Source organism: Natator depressus, chromosome 3 (assembly GCF_965152275.1).
Source record: "Natator depressus isolate rNatDep1 chromosome 3, rNatDep2.hap1, whole genome shotgun sequence".
Lineage (NCBI taxonomy): Eukaryota > Metazoa > Chordata > Testudines > Cheloniidae > Natator > Natator depressus.
The window spans coordinates 47,563,263-47,588,625 of NC_134236.1; the positions used below are offsets into that span (position 1 = coordinate 47,563,263).

The window sequence follows — 25,363 nt, forward strand, 5'->3', positions numbered from 1 at the left end:
TCTTCAGGGTCCACAGCTCCAGGGCAGCTTCACCATGCCAGAATTTCCAGGAATTCAGGTTCTAAATTGGCTTTGGCTCCTGGAACCAGGGTTCTCAGTACTTCCAGATTCTCTGCTGCAGAGCCAGGATACTGGAAGTCCTGGGACTGGCTCCCAGGGTCAATGACTCTGGGGCCATCTCACTGCAGACTGCCCCATGTTGGGGACCAGAGGCCTTCCAAACTTGTGGGCCAGCTGGGGACTTGAACCCAGACTGGGGACTTGAACCCATATTTCTCACATCCCAGATGAATGCTCTCACCACTGAGTGATAGGATAAAAGTGGGGCAGTATCACACTACTACTGTGCGATAGAGTATAAGGGAGTGGTGGCATCACCATCATGTTTTGTGTGTGGCCTGATTCAGTAGGTGTACCCTTCGTCAGCCTCTGAGAATGCCTAATGGACTGGGCCCACCGGTGCGAGAATGCTTAGTTTGAGAATCCCACCAGGGATTTAGTGTCAAGCAGCTTGGTGGCATGAGGACTTAGGCAACTTTGCTCATGCATGCTTGAGGGGACCTTACTGGTGGAAATGTAGGGCATGTCTACGCTTTGATAAATTATTAGTTAAATTGGAAAAGATGGGGATCAATATGAAAATCGAAAGGTGGATAAGGAATTGGTTAAAGGGGAGACTACAGTGGGTCATACTGAAAGGTGAACTGTCAGGCTGGAGGGAGGTTACCAGTGGAGCTCCTCAGGGAATCAGTTTTGGGACCAATCTTATTTAATCTTTTTATTACTGACCTTGGCACAAAACGTGGGAGTGTGCTAATAAAGTTTGTGGATGATACAAAGCTGGGAGGTATTGCCAATTTAGACAAGGACCAGGATATCATACAGGAGGATCTGGATGACCTTGTAAACTGGAGTAATAGTAATAGGATGAAATTTAATAGTGAGAAGTGTAAGGTCATGCATTTAGGGGTTAATAACAAGAATTTTAGTTATAAGCTGGGGACGGATCAATTAGAAGTAATGGAGGAGGAGAGGGACCTTGGAGTATTGGTTGGCCACAGGATGACTATGAGCCGCCAATGTAATGTGGCTGTGAAAAAAGCCAATGCGGTCTTGGGGTACATCAGGCGAGGTATTTCCAGTAGAGATAAGGAGGTGTTAGTACCGTTATACAAGGCACTGATGAGACCTCATCTGGAATACTGTGTGTAGTTCTGGTCTCCCACGTTTAAGAAGGATGAATTCAAACTGGAACAGGTACAGAGAAGGGCTACTAGGATCATCCGAGGAATGGAAAACGTGCCTTATGAAAGGAAACTCAAGGAGCTTGGCTTGTTTAGCCTAATCAAAAGAAGGCTGAGGGGAGATATGATTACTCTCTATAAATATATCAGAGGGATAAATACCAGAGAGGGAGAGGAATTATTTAAGCTCAGTACCAATGTGGACACAAGAACAAATGGATATAAATTGGCCATCAGGAAGTTGAGACTTGAAATTAGACGAAGGTTTCTAACCATCAGAGGAGTGAAGTTCTGGAACAGCCTTCCAAGGGAAGCAGTGAGGGCAAAAGACCTATCTGGCTTCAAGATTAAACTCGATAAGTTTATGGAGGAGATGGTATGATGGGATAACATGATTTTGGCAATTAATTGATCGTTAACTATTCATGGTAAATAGGCCCAATGGCCTGTGATGGAATGTTAGATGGGGTGGGATCGGAGTTACTACAGAGAATTCTTTCCTGGGTATCTGGCTGGTGAGTCTTGCCCACATGCTCAGGGTTCAGCTGATCGCCATATTTGGGGTCAGGAAGGAATTTTTCTCCAGGGCAGATTGGAAGAGGCCCTGGGGTTTTTTTGCCTTCCTCTGCAGCATGGGGCACGGGTCACTTGCTGGAGGATTCTCTGCACTTTGAAGTCTTTAAACCATGATTTGAGGACTTCAGTAGCTCAGATATAGGTGAGAGGTTTATTGCAGGAGTGGGTGGGTAAGAGGTGCATTGTGCAGGAGGTCAGACTAGATGATCATAATGGTCCCTTCTGACCTTAATATCTATGAGTCTTTCCTGCTCAAACCTCTGGACTATGGACGATACTAACGAGAGCAGTCTACGCAATGGACTGAGGACCTTCCAATGATTTGGAAGCTGCCAGAGACTTGACTGGTGTTTTGGGATCAGAAGAACCTTTTTTTTTTTTTTTGAAGAGATTGGTTTTAAAGAACCACTCATATTTAAACCCAGTGCTTTTGGTGGTGAACATAAGAATGACCATACTGGGTCAGACCAAAGGTCCATCCAGCTTAGTTTCCTGTCTACCATCAGTGGCCAATGCCAGGTTCCCCAGAAGGAGTGAACCTAACAGGTAATGATCAAGTGGTCTCTCTCCTGCCATTGATCTCCACCCTCTGACAAACAGAGGCTAGGGACACCATTCCTTACCCATCCTGGCCATTAATGGACTTAACCTCCAAGAATTTATCCTGTTCTCTTTTAAACCCTGTTATAGTCCTAGCCTTCACAACCTCCTCAGGCAAGGAGTTCCACAGGTTGACTGCGCTGTGTGAAGAAGAACTTCCTTTTATTTGTCTTAAACCTGCTGCCCATTAATTTCATTTGGTGGCCCCTAGTTCTTATATTATGGGAACAAGTAAATAACTTTTTTCCTTATTCACTTTCTCCACACCACTCATGATTTTATATACCTCTATCAAGATACAAGTGATACAAGAACTGGAATGTCGAAGGAAATGACTTTTATGACTTCTTGTTAGCCAGTGTGGTGAAATAGAAGTTACTTTTGTTGCTGGTTTGGCATATCTTATGGAAGAATAACCACCAGTTTTGGGGTTTGGTTGCCAAATTCAGGACAAACTGCTGAGAAATAGGGCATTCTCAGTTGTGTCCCACAAAGGCACGGTTACAGGCCCCTACAGGGTTAGGCAGCAGCTAAGCGGGGGTTTACATGGTTTAAAGTTTGGATTTAGGCACCTAAAGTGAGACTGAGGGACTTAAATCTCTTTGTGGATCTAGTGCTTAGTTGCTTTTCAAAATTCTACCCTAGATGCTTTGTAACTGCACATTTCTAGTAGGCATTTCCGTTATTTTGTCAAGTGAACACGTTAGTGCAGCACCATTAATGTGAACTTATTTCAGAATGTATCTTTCCTTGCTTCCTCAGTAAGTGTTCTTCATTTGAGTTTTCTTACTCTAGAGGCTTATTACTCATCAGAATGCTCTACTTTTAATGGTCTTCAGGTTGTTAAGATATTAAATATTTTTAACAGAAATAGGTACTGTACAAACTCCTTTGGAAAAAAATGAATTATAAGCAACGGAAAGAACAAATATTGACTGCTACGTTAACTAGCTCTGTTTCCTTTCCCTATTCCTCACTGCTATTCAGATAGATTGTAACATTTACTCTCACATGAAATGCTTGGTCTACTATTGGATGCGCCTCGGAGACATTCCAAATCTTTATACTCTCTTTTTTAGAGTCATATACCATTAGTCACTAGGGGTGAAATTCAGTCCTGTGCAGAAGACCAGCATGAGAAGACAAGTCCTTGAAGCTCTGCTTTTGCAGATTTAAGTGTTTCATAGACCTCATGCTGGCCCTCTGCATAAGGATGAATTTCAGCTTGAAAGAATTAAGCAAGGTGAGGAGTCTGATCAGAGAGTCGAAAGTGTCTATCTGTGCCTATATATCAGATACAACACAAGAGAGTATTAGCAAAAATAGACTTTTTAAGTTTGCCCCTGTGTGGCAGGTATTCTAACATGGACCTCAAAAGGATAGAGATTTAAAGTTTATGCAGCTACTTGATACTGAATAAAACCCACTGTAGCATATTACTGCATGACAGAGTTATCTTTGATTTTCTTTGCTTTTGTTATTTTACATTGCAGACTTTGTCCTAGACTTGCAACATGTAGTGTGTGGGTGGACTGCTGTGCCCAGACAGAGCCCCATTGATGTCAGGGGGCAAGGGCAGTATTGGGGCTCTTCTAGTTATTGAAATGCAATTTAATTTGGCTTCTGCAGAGAGAGCAAGCTTTATAAAGCACCGTTATTGAAGAATCTTAAAAATGATTACCATGTAAATGCATTACTGTGTACAGAATGAAATTCTGATCCCATTGACATAGATGTCAAAACTCCCATTGATGTTGGCAGAGCCAGGATTTCACCCACAGTTAAGGTTACCAGACATCCCGTTTTTAAATGGACAATCCCCTATTTAAGCCCTCCTGCAGATGTCCTAACTTTTTCTTAAAAACGGGAAAATTGTCCCATATTTTCTGTCTCCTAGTCATCAGTACTGGCAGGTCCTGCTGCTAGCCGGATCCCTGCTCGCCAGCCGCCTGCCTGCCAGCGCTGAGTCGGGGGGGGGGGGGGTCCAGTGGCCAATGATGAGGGTGGGTGTGCAAGGCTAGTGGCAGGGTAAAGCTGTAGTGTGCAGGGCTGGCTCTCCCCCTGCTGGTCCGTCAGTGCAGTCCCTGCTGCAGGCCGGCTCTTGGCCAGCAGGGCCCTGTCCCCCATCCCGTTTCTGGCCGGCACTGGCTTTGTGTTGCAAGCTGCAGTGGCTGGTAAGTGTGGGCAGGCACCAGGCAGCAGCCGGTTATGTGTTGCCTCTGGTGCCCACCTATTGGCCCTTTGCATGTTCTCCCTCTCGCTGTCCTCTCCCTGCTTTGCCCCTTCACCCCCACCCCACTACTCCTCCATATCCCCCCAGGCAGGGCACGTCCCTCTCCCAACGCAGTGCGGAGAACCAGCCCCTGGTCAGAGTACTCAGCTCACCAGCACCCTGGCTGGCAGGCTCCTTCCTTCCCTCACTGCCTCTGGCTGGGCCAGTGTGCCAGAAAGCCCAAGACCTTCTGGCCCAGGGCGCTGGCCAGCAGGAACTGAACCCTGCATGTGCCAAAGCCCTGCACAGCACTGGCACGGGGAAGCCTCTCCAGTCCTCAGTTAAGATCTGGAGGGATGGGAGGAAGCAACTTCCAGCCTGTTCACGCCCCAACCCTGCAGGTTGCACAGCAGCCCCCTGGGCAGGGGCTTAGCACCTTCTTCACCCACCCCTCCACCCCACCGTAGGTCCTGCCCCCAGGGAGCGACAGTCTTCTCGGTCCCCTAGGCACCCATCCCTGCTGAGCCACCTCTCTGACCAGGTTCGCTGAAGCCCTTGCAGTCAGGTTCTCTGGGTCCTGGTGCACAATTCGTCCTTAGGGCTTTACCCTTTCCTGCCCATGCTGTAGCCGGGGGACAGAAGGCGGCTGGGTGATGTCGGTGGCCAGCAGCAGCCTGGAGGTGTTAGCTGCTTTTTGACACTGTGCGGGCAGGAAGGGACAAGTCGCTTCCAGCCACAGGGAAGCGGAGGAGGGGGATGGAGGGATGGGAAGAGATAAGCTCTGCAAAGACATGGGCCAGGTCATCCCTTCCCCCCTCTCCACCCCTGTGGCTGGAAGCGGCTCCCACCCCTTCCCTCCCACACAGTGCTGAAAGGCTGCTGCTGACCACATTCTGATGTGAACCCTGGCAGAAATCTGGGGAGGGGGCATGTGACCCTGCATGCTCCCTGTCCCCGCTGTGAGTTGCCTCGGGAAGATGTGGTGCCAGGCACCAGGAGAGGCGGGTCCAGGCAGAAACAGAATGGCACCACTGAGGAGAGAGGGGCCCAGGCATGGAGGACAGAGAGCACAGGGCGGGGAGAGTCAGGTTGGTCAGTTACCTACCCAGTGTGAGAGAGGTGTATGGGAGTGTGTGTGCATTACCTCTCCCCGTGTGAACCTTAAAGATAAGAAGGTAAATAAAAAGAATCCAACTCTGCAGTATTTCTTTTTAACAAGGTCTCAATCAACTTGATGTTAATTTGAACGTTTGTACTGCATAGTTCAGATTGATTGATTGCCAGCGGACTTGCTGAATACGAGTAATTTTACCAGGTGTCCCATATTCAGCATAGGGAAATATGGTCACCCTACCCATAGTATTTAAGTATGCACAATATTCAGGGCTGAGCAATAGTTTTATTTTTCACCTGTTTATGTAATATGAGCCTTGTTCTGCAAGAGAATCCGAAGTGAGACAGCGTGTTCTTGTGGTATTTGTGGTCTGACTGGAAGTAAGAAGAGTAGGAAATCTTGCAAGGAAGCCTCTGGTTTCTTGAACATCGAAGAGATTTAGATAGCTTGGCTAAACTTCAGCTAAAAATCCAAACCTTTGGGGGCTTATTCAGAATTAGACTAAATGTCCAAACCTTTGAGGTTGCTCATTCACAGAACTGCAAGGGTTGGAGAAGGGTCGGTCATTTAGTATCTGGTCTGTTGACATGAATTGGTATTTTCCTTGCAGGATCAAGGTCTTAACTTGTACTTATAGAAAGTAATGTATTTCTCATGTATTCAGTTATAATATACACAATTAACTAAGTTCCCCTGTTTATAATGTTCATTCTCTAGCATACCATTAATACACATTTATTTATTTTGATTTTTTAAAATGAATTCATCCAGAAACTGCATAACAACAAGCTGAACCACAATCTGAAATTCTCCCAGAGCACTACAGAAACTAGTCTGCAGCTTCTTCATGAACCAACCCCAACTGGTTTTCTGCGGAGTCCAGATGAAAGCAGGGGTCTGCTCACACCCAGAGATATTTGCAGGATTGGGGTCTAAAAACTCCTCCCCGACATCCTCTCTCATCCATGAAGCTCTTCCCTGTCTCTCCTCTCTTTCATCCCCCTGCACACACTCCTTCCAGAAAGCATGGAGTAGAGAGAACGTGTAGGGGGATCTGGAGGGCAGCATATTCAGGCTCTAATGAACCAATGGAGAAAGTCCATACCAAACTGTAGGAAGTGAGTAATTTGGGAGCCCAATGGTGGGGTTCCTCATCCTACTCTGAAGAGACCACCCAAGCCCTGCCAGAGAATCAGTGTGTATATAGGTTGCAAAACCTTGAATGTTTGTGATAAATATAGGTGGTAAAACCAGTTTTTGAAATCCAACTGTACCTGAATGGGTTCCTCATACTCTTTATGGTGTGTGAAGTGCGGAGGTCCAAGACAAAGATAGGGAACCCTCACTGTAAGCACTCCACCTCCAGCCCCTCATTTGTAAAGTAGTGGCTTGTTAATTCGGGCCCTTCTGCTATCTCAATCACTGTATCCTACATTGAGGGACCTGTCAGCTGGGAGAGCAGAGCGAAAGGTGTCCTTTTACAGTTCTTCACAACTGATGGGTTGTCCATTGGAGAGCCTCCCTATCTTCTCTGTGGACTGACACTCTGATGTTGCCAACCACCCCCTGCCCCTCAAGGTCTGCGGAGGTAATGATACCATGGGTAGTGCTCAGTGACCAAGTAGCTGCTATGTGTATTGCAAAGGCATGAGATTCCCTGATGACATGGGCACCGCAGCGTCAGTCAAGGCAGTACTCCTCCAACAGGCTCTACACTTCCGTTGTCCCATTTAAATTAAAAGCAACTTTTCATTTATTTTAAAATGTTGTAAGCTACCAGTATGTCAACAGAGTTCCAGGGATTTTAACTGGGAAACAGAGGGAAGATAAGTACTCAGTACAGAAAGATAAGTACTTAGTACAGTAGGGCTTATCAGCCATTTCCAAAAATATCCTGCTTCATTCCCTTTGCTTTCAAACATGATTCCCTCCCCCCCTCCCCAAGTTCTAACTTCGGCAGGATCCTTAGCAGAGGGCATTTGATCACTTGCAGGGAACCGAAGAAAGTGGTGGCTAGGCTGTTAAGACTGGCTGACATAAGGTTAGACTGCAACTGCTCCAAGGGAGCCTGAATGAGCTCATTATTTGATTAAATGCCCTTTGAAAAGAAGAGAAAAGGCTCTGCAGAAAGGTTAATGGTTTGATGCTGGAAACACTTGTGCATGTGCTTGACTTTATGCATTTGAGCAGTCCCGGTATGCTGCTGCAAGCTTGAGCCCTGAAATCCCAGTCACCGGGCCTTTCTGAGGAAACAGGTGTAATCAGAAGGAATGTAAAATCATTACCATAGAAATAGGCAGAATTTAACTGCATCAATGCAAACAATAAACCCATGCCCTTTAGTGGTGGGGGTGGGGGGAAAGCTGGGATTTTATAGTGACATGCACAAAACACAAATGAGTAAAATAAGGTTTTATCACAAATAAATTACAGTTCGTGCGTTCCTACAGGGATGACTCATACACCTTTTTTAGCCCATATTTATTTGTAGTTTTAGCCTCGGTTCACTTTTTTTTCTGTAAATGTTTTGAAGCTGTTTCACAACACATTGATAATGAAGCTCACAGATTACATGGTGCTTTATCCCTACAGATGTAGAAACTTTATTAAAAACACTTGGGATTCCTTCATCACCATCAAACTTATACAGTCTTTGGGAATCTTAGAGAAAGTTATTTACTGAACCGTAGTAGGAAGGAGAGTTTATTGTAGGCCAAATCTGTTTCTCATCCTTAAATCTTCTCACTTGTCAAAACATTGAGTGGGGGAGTAACACGGGAGTTATCTAGACTGTCTCCTGAAATTCAAATGGTTTGTGCTGTAATACTTTAAGTACATGGAAATTAAAAAAGTCTGCACAAGCCTGCCTTGAACGCTGGGTAGTTACTTGGGCTGCTAGCCCCACAGAAGTACATGCTGCCATGGCATCAACTGCTGTGGTGCCCAAGCTAGCTAGATTAAAGCTAGCTCAGGTATGTCTACATGTGGTATAATTACATCCCCCCGTTGCAATGTAGTCTTATCGCTAGGCCCAATAGAGCTGCCTGCTGCTAGGGTAAAGGAAACAGAGCTTTCGCTGATGGCAGTAGACGACTGTGTAACAAACTCCTATAAAACTTAAGAATCATGGCAAACCTTACCACCTTTCACTCCTAGTGCAAGGTGTACTTCTTTGGCCTTTGCTAATACACAGCAAGATGTATCTATAATTTAAAACAAACAAAGAGCCCCCCCATAAACCAACTCCCCCAACCAAATAAAAACACTCCCCTGTACACACAGTTTTCTCCCTGGGGGAGAGGATGAGAGAAAGAATGAACCATGCTTCACAGATGTTTTTCATTTCTTAATGCACTGCTGGAAGGCATTGAGATACATGGGGATGAGGACACTATAAGCACCAGTATAGAATAGATAGCTGATATCAGAAACACCTTTAGTAGTACAGGATGGATTTCTGTATAGTGTGGGAAATTTGGGAGTTGAAAGGGTTTTTTAAATTGATGCCAATGTTTATTAAAGAAAAAAAAATCCCCTAGAATGGCAGTTCTGACACTAAATTCTAAATGGTTTCTTATCTAGTGCTACCAGATAGAGTTGCCCATAATTTGTTATTTTTGCCACTTACAAAATAATTTTTCTCTGAATTGTTTATATCCTTAAACTGCAAAATATAGCTGCCACTCTGAATATGAAATCAAATGACAGTGACAGATTATTGATCATTTCAAAGGGGGATTCTGTCACTCTTTTAAAACAGTCATAATTTTGATTAGCTTATGTTAACATCCTGTTTGGGTAATAGTATTTACAGATGTGCTAGCCCAAAGCCCAAAATAAGTAAAGAAACTTTGATTCTCTGATAAATAACACTGAATTTTGATCCATTCAGGGAAACAACAATCATACTACTTTAACTGTAATCTAGATGAGATGGGTTCCAGATGCACAATGTTGTGCTTGTCTTTACAACAATCTACTTGACCCACAAAGTAGCTGCTTTTCAGAACTGGATAAGAACATTGGGTGATTGGAGACAACTGTGTATGAAATGCTAAGTTTCGCAACTTCCTTTTCTGGTGCCTTTGTAAAGGCTCATATTTGTCTCTTACCCACTGCTTAAAATAAAAGGACTTCTCCTATCAACAGACTACTACACAACATCAATATGACCTGCTGTCATCTTCAGAGCAAGTGCAGGCACTACAACAGGGTGAATACTTGTGTACCATTGCAAAGAATTTTGCTGGTGGACACCTAGTGAATTATAGGCATGCTAGGGAGGTACGATTATACCTGCATGACAAAATACTTTAGGGTAGATAAGGGTCCAGTGACTTGCCCAGGGTCACACAGGAAGTCTATGGCGGAGCTGGGAATAGAATCCCACTTGCCTGGTGCCCAGTTTTGTATCTACACAACCTTCCACTACTAATTATATTGTTTTTCTCAGTGCGAAATATACAATCAACTTCTTGAAACTCTATTTCTGTTCTCTCTCCCACACTCTAAAACATTTGGGGAATGGAGCATGACTATGTTTAGTGGACTGATTGAAGCAGTTTGCAAAACAGAAAATATATCTTTTCCAATGAGGCAAAGTGAAGTTTGGAATAAACAACTGAAAATTTCATACACAATCACTTTCATATTAAAAGAACATTTAGTAGAATGATGCCATCACAACATGTACAGCTGTTCTTATAAATAAGTAAATCCATACCCCAAATGAATCCATTTAGGATGTATTACTTCTGTGGTGGCACCGATATACATACAGTATATTTGGCATGTAGGGACGTTAACTTTACAATTCAAGTGAAATAGCAAATGTTTAATAACCAACTACTTTTAATGATTAGCCTAATCAAAGAAGAAATGGAAATCATATGCTGACACCCTCAGCTCCCTGTAAACGTATTAAAGAAGCAAGCAGTAATTTCATCTTTACCATGTTACATTTTAGTAGTTGAGTGCTTGAACAATGTCTCTTTGTATCCAAAATTCTTTTAGGCCCACACACACCTATTCAGAAAATATCTTGCTAGAAGTCCCTCTAGAAATTATTGCTGAACAGTGAAAAATATCATCTCTCCTTCAATCTATCACACATAGTCATATTGTTGTTTAAAACCTGTCTTTTTCCCCCCCACCCCAAGCTGCATCCTACACGTCATGGACAGCAATTTGGAAAAAGAGACATACAAGTCACCAGTCCACTGAGTTTCCTTAGCACAGAATGGGTAAGAAGATTTTTTTTTTAGAGAGTGCTACATTGCATCTTTGTAAAATACCTTGTAGAGTTGACTGAAGGATTGATATCGGGTTTTGTTATGCAGTAAATATTTTGAGATTATTGTTCTTAATGTAAAAAATCTGGTTTTAAATCTATTGTTAATTACATCTGGCTGCAGTCCTTAATAGAACAAAGTCCCAATTTACTTCATTTGTGCTCAGACCAAAGAATTTAATCTCTAGTATTTCACAAAATGTTTCATTAGTCTGAAATAGTGTCAATGAGAACACCTTTAGGGCTCAGTTGTACTCTGTAATATATGGATTTCTGTTTTGTAAGACCAAGTATCTGTGGTAGATGGTTATATCAGACACCATTTGTGCCTGGTTATGTGGTGGAAGGCTGGGCAGACCCTTAGACTCTGGTCATACAATTGATGCTTTGCCTGGTGGTTTAATCCACTGAATTAAGATAATTTGGATTAAATCACTCTTATTCTGGAACTAATCATGGGTTTAATCATGAATAACTCACCCTGTAGCCAAGCCTTGAGACTCCTTTGAAAATCCAAGCTATACTGTTGTAATTGTATACAGCTCTTTATATACGTTGATTGCCTGCCCCATGAACCTTAATAAGATGCCCAAATATAAAGCATGGCACAGGTCTGCAGTTCAGAGGAAAAGAGGAGATATCTGTTGAAAAGATGGTGTTTTAAGGAGGGATTGAAAGCAGTGTAAATGAGTAGTTTATAGATGAGGACAAGGAGAAAGTTTGAAGCATAGGAGGCGCAGAGCACAGAGCTACCTGAATATTTTTATCAGGGGTTTTTTTTTGTTTGGCAAAAAGTTACTCTTTGAGGAAACAGAAACTTGTCCACATTTTTCAAGTTTTTAATCAAAGCCCCCAAATCCTCAAACCATTTTTTTTGAAAACTTTTTTTAACCAAAACATGAAAAATTCCACATAAATAAATAAATTTTACCTTATTATATCAGCTGCAGTGAAAGTAAATTAAAGCAAAAGGGAGCAGTAGGTTGACAGAATGAAGGATGTTCATAGGGAAGAGGAGACAGTAAGACTAAAATGAGAGCAGAGGTGCAGGTGGGGGACAAATGAAAGTAGTGCCTACGGTATAGACGGTAACAACCAACTTGTGTGTGACTGCACCTTTTCTCTTTTATGTACAAGGGTGGAATCTGCCTTTTAACTTCAGCAAAACAGGATAGGTGAGAATGAATTTGGGGCCTGAGTTAGTAGTTCTTAACTAGAGGCAAAACTGCCTTTGTTTTGATTGGAATTTTGCCTCAGTAAGATATACAGATCAAGGCAATCTGTGATGTCATCCTTCTCCTGAACGAGGCATGGGCAGTCAGGCCTAATGGTTGGAGCAGGACTCAAGCCAAGGATTGGAGCAAGAGTCAGGCATCAGAACAGGAAGCAGACTGGGGCAGGACAGGAAGACAGCTGAAGCAAGGCTGGAGCAAGGCAGGCACAGAAGCAGTTACAGCTGCAGGCATCAGCATCGAGCAGTCACTGGGCTTAAGAACAGGCCTGGTGACACCGCTCAGCCAGTCAGGGAGTCTGGCTGATCAGGATGTTCTGTTGCAGGTCAGCTAACTGGCCCCGGGTCCATCTGCAGGCCCGAAGTCCTGACACTCCTACCCTTCCTTTGTTGGCACAATTCAACATGATCATTAACTTCTTGCTGACAAGAGGCTGAGGCTTGGACAGTAGAGATGTTTCAAGTCAGTACCTTGGATAGAGTGATATTTTGGGAAGTTTGCAGTACCTGCCCACCCTGTGTCATACTTTCAACAATACTGTTAGTGCTTCATTTTCAGCAACAAGTTCACTGAAATGTAATAGAGGAGGAAAAAATTTCATCTACTCAGCGCAGGTCTACACTACTGGTTAAGTGGACAGAACTTACCTCGCTCAGAGGTGTGAAAAAGCCCTCCCACCTGAGCAACACAAGTTCTGTGCTGTCCACACTGGTGCTACGTAGGTGGGAAAAGTCCAAAAGGAACAGGATAGAGTAGTGCAAAGCACCCATGGTCCCACTCCAAGCCTGTCAACCCACAGAATGGGCAAAGCTGGATAGGACCGGGAGGGAGTTGGGAAATGGGAGGTGCACTAATTAAGTGCTGTTCTGCCACAGCCCCTGTTGTTGATTAAAGCTGTCCTCCCCCAGTGAAATTCCTAGTGCAATGAAATTGCTGTCTGCCCTCCCCCAGGGATGACTCCTCTTCTGCTGCAGATGTCTCCACAGGTGGGGAAGAATACACTTTGCACTTCCTGGGGCTGAGGGATGATTTTGGCCCAATACTTATAGCAAACATTCAAATCCCAAATAAAGGGTAGCGCTGGTTAGCTAGAGTTTCCTGTGCCTCACATGTCTAGTGAGATTATTTTTAATTTATAAATGTAACAGTTCACATCGTATTTCCTATCAAATGGAAAACTGAAAAGATGCAACATGACACCACTGTTGGGAATGCCTGGCGTGGCGAGTGCCTAGCATTGTTGTTTCAGTGACCTAACCCCCACTTCTCCACACATGCACATGTGTACTTACCAAAGCCAGTGCTGGGCTTCACACAGAGAGTGGGGAGTTAGAGCTGGCTTCTTAAAAAATGGGGTCCTTTCCCATTTTTTAAAAAAAATTACCATTGGATTTTTAATAATATCACCAATAATCAATAGAAAAGTAATCCCTGAAAAATAAACTCAAAATTTTGCCTCAGCCAGGTATCAAACCACTCCACCTCCCTCAGAAGAAGTGCTCCTCCCTACTGGTAGCATCATGCTGATATTGCTAATGCTGATCCTCCAGTGGCCCTAGTACTGAAGGACAGGAAGCATCACGATGTTCGTTCTGATGGGAGTTGAGCGTGTGTGGAAGCTGTGGTACATTAGGTAACCACTGTGAAATGACTGGAAGTGAGCATATCATGGCAGGCAATGTTAGGAGATCAGTGCTAAAGTGAATGCAGGTCTGGTACTGACTTTACTGAAAAGAGAAGCAATTACAGTGAACTCCTACTGGCATCCAACCATCGAGACATGTTTAGAAACTAAAGTGCAAATGACTGATGCATGCTGATGTAACATTAAATTAAAGTTCCTCATTAACATCATCCCAGAGGACTGATCTCTCGACCATGACAGATATAAGCAGAGATTTATTTCTGTTCTCTATGTTTGACTTGATAATTATGTCTCCTTAAGAGGTAGTAGGTGTAGCTTTTAGAATAGGAAAACAAGAAAAATTATGTCATGGAAAATCATGAGAGAGCACTCCTAGAACATTGTGTGACTTACCCTGGGAGAGGTCAGGTGGAACTACAGCACTGCATTGTAGGAGTATAATGCAGTTTTCTCACAGGCAAACTTCCAGTTGAAGTTACAAAAGCATTGTGAAAATTAATGTCTCTAAAGAACTAGAAAATAGTTGAGGACCCCTCACAGATGCGAGCAGAAGAAGAGCTAACTGTGGTGTGGACAGCATGCCATTTTCTTCCCATTGGAGATACTTCATTATACAATACCTGAAAGTTAAAGGGTGTGCGGGAGAATACTCTCTTCCTCCTGGCTTTCCTTCATTGGTGAACTCAACTGGCTAACTCTCTTCATTTTTCCAGCCACTGAGAGCCTGTGTGCTTTTTGTAACGTGGCCCCCACCACAGCTGGAATAGTGCCTCTGATGCTGTCGCTAGAGTAGATATGGGGACAGAGTAGGCAGTGGGGTTTGTTACAGGGATTGGTTCCTGGGTTAGTGTTTCTGTGGCATAGTGTCTAGTTGCTGGTGAGTATTTGCTTCAGGTTGGGGGGCTGTCTGTAAGCGAGGACTGGCCTGCCTCCCAAGGTCTGTGAGAGTGAGGGATTGTTTTCCAGGATAAATTGTAGATTGTTGATGATGTAAAGATCATATTAAAGATCTCTAAAAGGAAGCAGGCATGTTAACCCACCTAACTGCGGGGCAACTTATCACAGACAATTAGCAACAAAGTCTAGATTTCAAACACAGCAAACCAGTAAACCAGCCCAGAGTCCTGTCAAATTCGATGGCAAGTTCCCAGCACAGAAAAGTGCTCTGTTTTTGTCCCCCAACATTAATCAATAGCAATAACACAGAAGTGCTCCAAAATACTCACCAGCTGGCTAACTCCCATATTTGTTATTTGTTACTTTCCCTATCAGGATAATAAATTAATCTCTGTGTTCGTTCTCTCTCTCTCTCTCTCTCTCCCTCCTCTTAATTTCTTCAAATTGCATTGTTGTGAATTAAATTTAGTCTGTGATTTCCTTCACGACTGAAGATTGTTAATATGAAATTCATTACTGTTGTCAGTGTAACCATTTTTTCCAGCTATTTGCTAAAGTAATCAGTTTAAAATAATAGTAGAATGGCAGTTCACTGCTACTGTGTCAGGAAGTCTAACTATTTTAATAGCAAACATTTCCTCTTATGCGTTTTAATGTATATATCTAATAACATATCTGTACATATGTATGTATCTAATAACATATCTTTGATATTTGTTACTTTGTTATTAGACATTGAGGTATTTCGGTCTCTTTCCTTTAATTAAATAAATTAAAACCCATAAGAGGAAATATTTGCTATTAAAATAGTTAGACTTGCTGACACAGTGGCAGTGAACTGCCATTCTGCTAATTTTGAACTTGATTATTTTAACAAATAGCTGGAAAAGATTGTTACTTCAACGACATGGTCAATTTCATACTAACAGTCTTCAGTCATGAAGGAAATTTAAGGAAACTAGTCACTGAGATTAATTCACAGCAATGCAGTTTGAAGAAATTATAAAGGAGAGAGGGACATTTCATGCAGAGATTTATTTATTATCCTCAGGCTCATGGGAAACAGAACATGTCAATTATGCATTAAACCTGTTTGCAAACTATGGGCAAAGAAAGGAAACCCTGGAAATCATTTACCATAAATTTCTTGTATAACTACTAAGCACTCTGTCATGTTGCAGCCTGGATCCTTCCAGCAGAAATGCTACATGGAAAAAACTATTCAGATTATGCTAAATATTGATATTCTTCAAAGGCCTAAATCAGATAAAAATGCACAATTAAAGCTAGGCAATTATTTCATTGTGAATAGAGCAGGACAGATAAATACAAAAAGTGGTTATTTAATGTTTTCTTGAATAAACATTGCAGGCCAAATTCTCTGCTGCCATAACTCCTAGGTTCCAGTGGAGTTAGGCCAGCTGGCTGTGTGGGCCATTGAATTCATTCTGTCGTTATTTTTGGGCTCTGGAGTCTAGACTCAGTCTGCTGCAGGTTTTTGTATGTACTCTGATGGATTTCAGGCTATTTTCTCTTTCTCAGATTAGTAACCTATAGATTCCAGAGAAGCTAGGAACAGAAATATTATGTAAGTGCCAACAATAGCCATCCTGTCCATTTCCTTCAAACGTTCAGAGATCAGGAACGTCTGCCAGGAAAGTACAGCAAAATAAGGAAATATAAATAAGTTAATTAAATTCACTTGCCTAGAAATGGTGTGTCTTATTTTATGTATGCCCTGCTCCCATTTCTTCACCCTTTCCCCCTCTCCTTCTATGTCTTACCATTCTGTCCATCTCATTATTTTATTTCTGTAGTATTTCTTGATTTTTACTCTTTTTCTTTCTTTTACTCTGAAACGCAACATCTCACTTCCTCTCATTATTGCCTTTTTTTTTGTAGTCACCCCCATTATTTTGAATGAACAATGAAAATAGAAAATAAAAGTTAGACAACATTTGATTTTCCTTTTCCAGGATCAGTTTGAAGTATGAATCTTGATTCAGGAAAACACTCAAGCATCTACTTATCTAGAGGGCCCTGTTTAAGTCTCATCAGCTTCAATTAAACTGAAGCAAAAGTGCCTAAAGTTAAGCAGGTGATTATGTTCTTTCCTGAATGGAGATGCTTTCCTGATTTATGGTTTTAGATTTATGGTATGTAACATTTGTCCCCTGTTTAGCCTTCCTATCTGGCACTTCACTTCACTTTTTTTAAAACCTTTGTTTGACTTATTCAGCTGGAAAAAATGCAAAACAGAAAAGTGTGTTTAACATTTATTGAAAGAACAGTTAAAAAAAAAGTGTACAAAGTGGGTTACTTTCCATTTCCATGCTTTTTTACCTTCTTCCTTTTCTGGTTGAGGTGGGGTGGAGAGTGAGTAAAAAAACAAGGAGAGCAAGAGCAGGAGGGGAAACCTGCTGAAAATCTAGAGGCTAAAAATGGAAAGCTGAAATCTTTGTTTTCAAAATCTAAACTGAAGCCACATTTTAACTCAAATAAAAATGAAATGAAAATATTCATTTTAAAATGTGTTTTGAAAAATAAATGAAGTGAAATTCTTCAAGGTGTTTTGAAAATTCCCATGGAAAACCCATTTTTCAGTTGAAAAACAGATTTTTCCAATGAAAAACATTGGGCATCTGACCAGCTCTGTTTATCATGTATCTTTTAGTCTGTTGCTAGTATAACTTAGCCTGATTTGCATGATTGTGGTTGTATTCAAGATCCTGTGTCTGTTTGCAAGTCTGAGTGAATCAACAGGAAAAACAGACTCCAAGGAGAGACTGCTGAATTGGAATTAATTTGCAAACTGGACACAATTAATTTAGGCTTGAATAAAGACTGGGAGTGAATGGGTCATTACACAAAGTAAACTATTTCCCCATGTTTATTCCCCCCCTTCCACCCCCCACTGTTCCTCAGATGTTCTTGTCAACTGCTGGAAATGGCCCACCTTGATTATCACTGCAAAAGGTGTCTCCCTCCCCCCCTGGCCCCGCTCTTCTGCTGGTAATAGCTCACCTTAAGTGATCACTCTCCTTACAGTGTGTATGGTAACACCCATTGTTTCATGTTCTCTGTGTATATAAATCTCCCCACTGTATTTTCCACTGAATGCATCCAATGAAGTGAGCCGTAGCTCACGAAAGCTTATGCTCAACTAAATTTGTTAGTCTCAGAGGTGCCACAAGTCCTCCTTTTCTTTTTGCGAATACAGACTAACACGGCTGCTACTCCGAAACCTGTCAACAGGAAGTGTGGCACTGCATACTGTCCTATGCAATATGTGACTCCTTGAAACTTCCTGTACAAGCCTGAGGCTGTACAACATAGGAAGAAATTCTAGTTGGAGGTTGACACAATCTAATTTTTAACAAAATTAAAATATGTTGAATTCAACAAGCGTCAGTATAATGGCCTCCTCCAAAGAAGATAACTGCATTGAATGGACATCATGGAGTAGTTGGAGGATGCTGTCTAGTCTATAACTCAAACATCTTGCACAAACCTCTTAAATTTAATTTTTCAAATATAATTTTATCCTTCTATTATTTTTGATGGTTAATTCCATCATGTATTTAAGTTAAGCAGGCTTTCAAAAGTGTTTTAGTCCAGTTTTACATCAAAACAATGGAGATACCAGTGATATACCAGTGGCAAATCTGGCCCAGGGAATCTGAGCTGGGCTATATTCAATATCAAAAGGATGCGATAGTATAATGCACCGGTCCTTATATTCTTACTTCTTGCTTGCATTCCCACTTTGGAAGTATGCGCATACATGACTGTGAGCTTAGTTGTACAAAATGTTTTTTAATTTTTTTTTAAATTTCTATAAATGTTGACTCTGTGTGTACTTGGTATTCTCTCTCTACTTTGTTGAACCTTTAAAAATTATTAGTCCGAAAACTAACTAATAACCCCTATTAAATATTAATGTTACCTCCATGTCTGATCATACAATACATCTGATGTCAAGTGTCAAACAACTACATTACAAGTGGGAGATTACAAGGGAAAGCATTAGCAACTGTGTCAGGTAGCAAGGGTGCTGCAGTACCTTCACTTCTAACTAGAGTTGGAAGGGTAAAGAACAGTCACAGATCCATAAAAAATCCTTGTGTGTTTTTAAAAGAGGATTTGAAAGTCTGCCTGCAGCAGATTGCAGTGAAGAGTGAGGTGCTCTAAAGATTGTGATGGATGGTGTCAGCTTTACAAAGCTCACTCAACGGCTAGCTAATATGATGGATGCCCCAGCTTGAGCGAGGGTGATCGTAAATACCATCATAAATATTTGCTCAGGAAAGTCCCTGATGATAAGAGTCTTTCTGTAAGTTTCTATAAATCATTTTACACATTTATCCTTTCACTCCTTGAAATGTTATTCAGGGAGATGGTGGAACAAAGAAGAGCTAAGGAAATGCAATCTGCAGGGATGATAACGCGCTCGTTCTGAAAAGTACCAGCAGTCTTTGGTGTGGAGATTACAGACCAGACTGCATTCTAGTCACCAGATCCTGAAAACAAATATGCGCATGTTTAACTTTAGGCACACGAGTAGTCCCAGAATCAACAGGATAGTTTGCATGTATCCCCGTTCGCAGGAGCAAGGCCTAAGTATTCTATTGTTTGCAAACTAATTGTGGAGCTGCCTATCTGATAATTGCATCTCTGATTCATGAAGGCCAAGGGCCAGATTGAAGCTCAGGCCACCCACTGGGGAAAGACAGAGGCAAGGCAAGGCTGTAAGAAGCGTTGTGGCTCCTTGAAGCAAAATACCACCCAGAGGTCCCCATGAAAAGGAGTATCTAGCATTCACTCCCCTCCACAGGAGCCTACAGGTCATGTGCCTTGTTCTTCCATGCATTGCCAATCAGCCCTGCTCACTGAGGCTGGGGCTCAGGCTCTCTCTTTCCCACATCCCTTTGTAACCTGCATCTGGAAGCAAGGAGCAATTCTAGAATGTATAGCACATTCACATGAGTTTGTGAACAAAAGGGCCCAGTTTGACTTGTGAGGTCGTATTGTTCATAAGCATTGAGGTGACTGCCATGTGATCAGTGTATTTACCTTATGAAGATTTTAAAACATTGCTCATTTAGAATTAGATCTGGAGAAATATAAAATTGTTCTTGACTGTGTCTTGGAGAATAAGGCTCTTATCCTAAACTGTAAACCAAACTCCAGTGGGCTATGGCTGTGTAAATAATCTGATTGCCTTGTGTAGGTGATTTTGGAGGCAGGTTTCTGACCATGAAATCAACATCTACTTAAATTGTTTTAGCTGAAAATCTGTGTTTATCATTTTTTAACATCCCGGCAGCTACAAGGCTAGTTTTGCTTGAGTTATATGAGTGTTTTTCGTCTTTATGTCCTAAAATTGCTACTTGCTTACAGATGCAAATTACAAAGGAATATAACAAGTAGCACGTTGCTCAAATTTCTGTTTTGTTGTAAATGAGAAAACCACAGGGGGAAAAAATCATAGATTGCTGCTATTATGCTACAGTATAATTCAATTCAGTTTAGTCCTGTATTATTACGTTGTCTGAAAATTAGATTAACTACTACAATCCTGAAGTCGGATTTTAGGGATAAACTCCATGAATTCCTTCCATGTTCTTCCATCAGGAGGATGGGCTTGTAACCCTTACCCACCCATGGAAGAATCAATGGAATCTGATCCACAGTTGTCCCCAGATCTGCTATGAGGTCCTGTTGAGGCTCCTCAGTAGAGGGGCCGTTTGCATCTCCTCTCATCAATCTCTGCTGGCAAGACTGCTTTATACCAGCTTCATTACAAGGGCTTCTTCTGCCAGCACTTGCCTACCAGGACCTTCTATGAAGGGGGATTTCACTGATCGGAGGGGACTGTGGGAAGTCTTGTGCTGTCTTTTAGGTGGAATTTCCATTATGTGCTGAGGCAAAAACTGAACAGCCCCACCCTCTTGACCCCAGCCTGCACTCTTCCTTCACAGTCTTTGTGTAGTACCCCAAACTGGCAGGGAAGGATGAGAAGGAGGTGGGGCCATGGCTTATCCTGACACCTTCCCATATACCTATAGGCCTGTGGGACTGGATGGCTCTGACGTGGAGGTGAGGGAGGAAGTATACCGTAATCTCTATTTGCCTGGGACACTCATGGAAGCAGAATTCATCCCCAAACTCATCCATGGTTGGCATTGGCTCCATACCAACTTTTACTCTAGGAAGTGTGTCATTTGCACATATTAGTGGTGTGGCAAAAACAATGAAGCAAGTTTGGGTTTTTTTTCTATTTCCTGAATTATTTTCACAGGTAAACCAATTGGGTGTATTGATTTCAGTTACAACATAATTGTTTCAAGAGACACCTGTGATAAATGACTGTGGTTTCATTAATCTGCCAGCTCTATTCCTATGTCATTTGCTACAGTTAAAGGTGCCTTATTTCAAAAACAACTGTTTCAATTTGTGGTCCGTTCATAAGCAAAAGGTTTTTTGGCCATAGCCTGTGTTCAGGCTGGTGTAAATCTGCTGAACGCAGTAGAGTTATACAGTGGCACATGCAGACTAGTGGAGTGCATATGCAGGAGAATTATGGAACATCAAACTGTGGGCCAAACTCACCACTGAGATACCCACAATGCAACTGTACCGATTCAATATGGTGGCACTAGGTGTGAGCCAGGACAACGTTTTGTCCTTTATGAATATAATTTCTCAGATTTGATTAGAAAATACATATATTGCTAGGACACAAAACCCATCCATCAGTAAAGCTAGTGAAATAAGCATAAGGCATGAGGATGCATATTGGATCAGTCATAAGAATTAAAAAGACTCTTTCTTCTTTGGTAAAAATAATCTCCATCAAGATTAAAAGCTACATTCATTATGTATCTTGTAGGTCCCCTCTGGAGAATCTGGAACCAAACCTTTGACCTTCACATTTGTTCCATCTATCGGACGACTTCCGACTCACTTTCAGGTTGTAGATGTCTGTAAGCTGCTTGTGAAAACTTCAGAGGAGCCAAACAATGAAAGCAGTCAAGAAATTATAAATAGGGTAGGATTTTATATTGACATAGTTTTACATTTACTTGAAAAGTATGGAAAAGTCTTCCTGACCATCACTGAACTGGTATTGTTCCTCCTTAACCTCTTCCCTGTTGGAGTTTGAGTGTCAATTCCAGGACCATCAGAGAAGCAGCCATGCAATATACATAGAAACATGGGAGTTGCTATAATGGAGCAGACTGATGGTCTGCCTAATAAGGTATTTTTCCTTTGGCGGAGTTTATACCTGAAGTAAACCACTCCCCATCTCCATAATGTGTTCTGCCAATTATGTAATGATATATCATGATGATGTGATGAGGGTGGAAAGGGGACATGAATAGGTACATTCGAATTATCATAGTGGAATACACCAATAGTAAGTCACTGAACCCTGCCTTCAGCAATGGCCACCATTGGATGCTCCACATGAAGGTGCCAGTCCCCATAATTATTCTAATTCTGCAAAAATACTGCAGTAAAATTAAAGTTTCTTCTGTTTTGAAACTGCCTATGTCAAGATGGGTGCTCTACACTTGAAATGGGGAGTACCACAGGAAGCAGGTATCCTTTGCTAACTGGGACAGTCTTTGAAGTGCAACTGCTGAACAGCACAGAGGACATGTCTTACTGACTTCAGCTGGTGAGCACCTTATCTCCTGCAGACCAATATCCTGTGTAAATTTTGGATTTAGGTAGTATAACTACAAATGTTCCTCTTGATCATATATAAATAATTTTTAAAAATGCTGCTAAACCATTTGCCTCGGTGATTTCCTGTGATAGTGAATTACGCTGCATAGGGAAATATTTCCTTTGCTTTTCATTTATTCTTGTGTTATTTGAAAGCATAAATATGATCCTCTGATTTATTTCCACACTCCTTTTGGTCTTGTCCCTCCAAGTCCTTTTATGCTGCATAGCCGGGAATGCAATTTGGTGGCACTCCAGTTCAAGTAAACATAAGCTACACATGGGGGCAAGTAGTGTGCAGCACTAGGAATAGTTCCTGAACTGAATGGAAGTCTCAAGCACCTTGAACATCTTCTCCCCAGGGCACAGCATTAAAAAAACGGTTGAATGTGGGCAGAGAATGGGCGTGTCTGAGGAAGTTGAGTTTAAATGTAATCCTCATCTTGCAAATAGTCACTTAGTTACTTGCTCCTTCCTTTGACCGTGTAGCTGCTACTTGCAGCAGAAGTGCCAGAAATTCCCTAGAACTGGGAGGACACTGGCACCTGAACCATGCCCCCACACATGCTCTGTCCCTTCTCCTGAAGTCCCACCTTCACCGCACCTGTTTTCCCAAGGCCTGACCTTGCTCCACCCCTTCCCCCCCAAGGTCCCGTCCTTGCTCTGCCTCTTCCCCTGAGGCTCCCACTTTTAAAAGTGATGGGGCTATGGCTCCATGACCTCCTCCCCCACCCCACCCCGATTCAGCACCCCTGGCTAGCAGTGCTCTCAGGAAGCAGAATCAGGTTTCCCTGAGTTCTGTGTCCACCCATCACATTTCAGTATGCTCTAATGCAGGCAGCACTCACGTATGCTGAGCAGCATTGGGACCTTCATACCCCCTTCTATTCTCCTTTCCAAACTGAGCATGGCCAAAATTTTCACAAGCGAGTCACCCAAACTCAAATTTAGATATCGAAATAAGTGGTCTGTTTTTCGAAATAACTTATTTCCCTGTAACTCCCATTGCAGCCAATGGGAATCTAATTCTGTAGTATGCCCCTTACAGAGCATGCATATGTAAGCCCTACCGGTGATTTATTTCATACATCCATTCATCTGCCTGATCCCTTCTGCTAGGCCAGGGAAACAAAATACAGCAATCATTTCAAATATTGGATGACTCAGCAATGCATAAGACATATGCAAAGGATAACACTACTGCAGCACTTGCCGGGATAAATACTAGAAACTGAAAAGCAGAATATTATCTGCTGTAAAAAGAACAATTGTGCTTTGTGCTAAAATGCTTACCCTTAAATGTACAGTAAAGCTTCCTGACCTCACATTCTTTTGTTTCCTCTTTCCAAAGAATGCCCTGGATTCAGGTCCTTTGTTGCTATGTATGGGTTTTGCCCCAGATTTCTCTGTCAGATAGTTGTGAGTGGTATTGTCTGCTCTTGTGGATCCCACAGTCAGAATTCCATCCCCATCATGTCTGCTTTAGGCTGGCCTCACAGCTCATTCTGCTTGACTGCACCCCATCCTCCCTCCCAATTGCAATGTTATTCCCAACATCAAATCCAATCTATTGTTTTGACTTGAGTCTCCCATTTCTGTGTTATGTAGCTAGAAAGGCGACAAGTGTCTCCCTTTATAACAGATTTAATGTATGGGCCAGTGTGTTGGTGGGAGGGAAGGTGCCGGGAGTGGGAAAGCATGCTAGTGGAACAATAGAACGGGCAACTTCTGTTCTCTCGGACACACCCAGCCTAGGCTGGAGCCTGAGATCTTGGCTTATCTTCTGGGAGATTGGTAGCATAGTGCCAGCTAGTGCTGCAAGCTAAAGGTTCCTTCTGTTTTTTATGGAGAAACAAATAATATTCAGCTAAAATAGAATTTATTTTAATGTGTTTTGCAGTCTACCATAGTCTCTGATGACCTGGCCTTAAAAAGTGGAATCAGGCAAGACAGTGAATCCACCTATCACGCAGGCACCAGCCAAAAGATTTTCCAGCCAAAAGAGTATAAGATGAGCAAAGGAGACATGCAGGAGAGTGACCTTTTCAAGGCTGAGTTTGTCTTTATTACGGACTCTGATGAAGGAGATGAAGAGACCGTATCCAGAAACAGTGTTCAGCAGCCTTCTGTAGGTCATGGCACTGGGCATGCGAAATGTCAGCTATTGACTACCTCCCACATTTCTTCTGGTGGTGAGTCAAGCGAACCTCATGGTGACCTGAATGTTCCTGAGACACAATGTGCTGCGCTGTCACACAGTGCTACCCGTTTCCCCAAACAACGCCAGGTAAGTTATTATTTTAACTCTCCTTTGTGGGTGGGGTGTGCATGTCAACTTTTACTTGCCATCTCTTTTGGGATGTGGTCATCCAGTTCAGCTCAGGATGGATGTTGATTACTGGCTGCTTTTTGTGGATTATTAGTAACTTCTCTCTTTTGCCACAGTCAAGAGTTCTACATTTCTACCTAAAAGTGGGTATGTGTCTCACAGTAGAGAGGGTGTATAAAGGGAGCTGTTAGTAGAGGTGGAGGTGAGTAGCTGGTGCAGATCTGTTAATCTTTTTCTTCTTGCCTCTCTGATCTACTCATCACAACACAACCTAAAGGTATAGGGCTAGATTCTCCATTTTTGTGAAAATTGGCATAGCTCCATTGAAATCAATGGATCTTGGAGCTAAGCTGATTTACCACTGAGGATCTGGTATGTGAATTTTCCCTTCTCTGAAACTTATGCAGTCATTGACGTCTGCGCAAAGAGGGTGTAAAATGCTTCTGTTCTAAATTAGTGTCATTTTTCATTGTCTTTGCACGGGTGTAAA

At 42.3% G+C, this 25,363-nt stretch overlaps 1 protein-coding gene across 9 annotated transcripts in view; it reads left to right on the forward strand.

Moving 5' to 3' along the window:
* The window catches only part of MLIP (muscular LMNA interacting protein), a 168,108-nt gene that overhangs the window by 40,847 nt on the left and 101,898 nt on the right, over positions 1 to 25,363 (forward strand). For 7 of the 9 annotated variants that reach the window (XM_074947825.1, XM_074947827.1, XM_074947828.1 and 4 more), the window contains exons 2-4: positions 10,906 to 10,989; positions 21,703 to 21,861; positions 24,445 to 24,831. In XM_074947825.1, the coding sequence (XP_074803926.1) occupies positions 10,906 to 10,989; positions 21,703 to 21,861; positions 24,445 to 24,831 (630 nt within the window). The remainder of the gene's footprint in view (positions 1 to 10,905; positions 10,990 to 21,702; positions 21,862 to 24,444; positions 24,832 to 25,363) is intronic. The other 2 variants (XM_074947826.1, XM_074947830.1) reach the window with 2 other exon arrangements.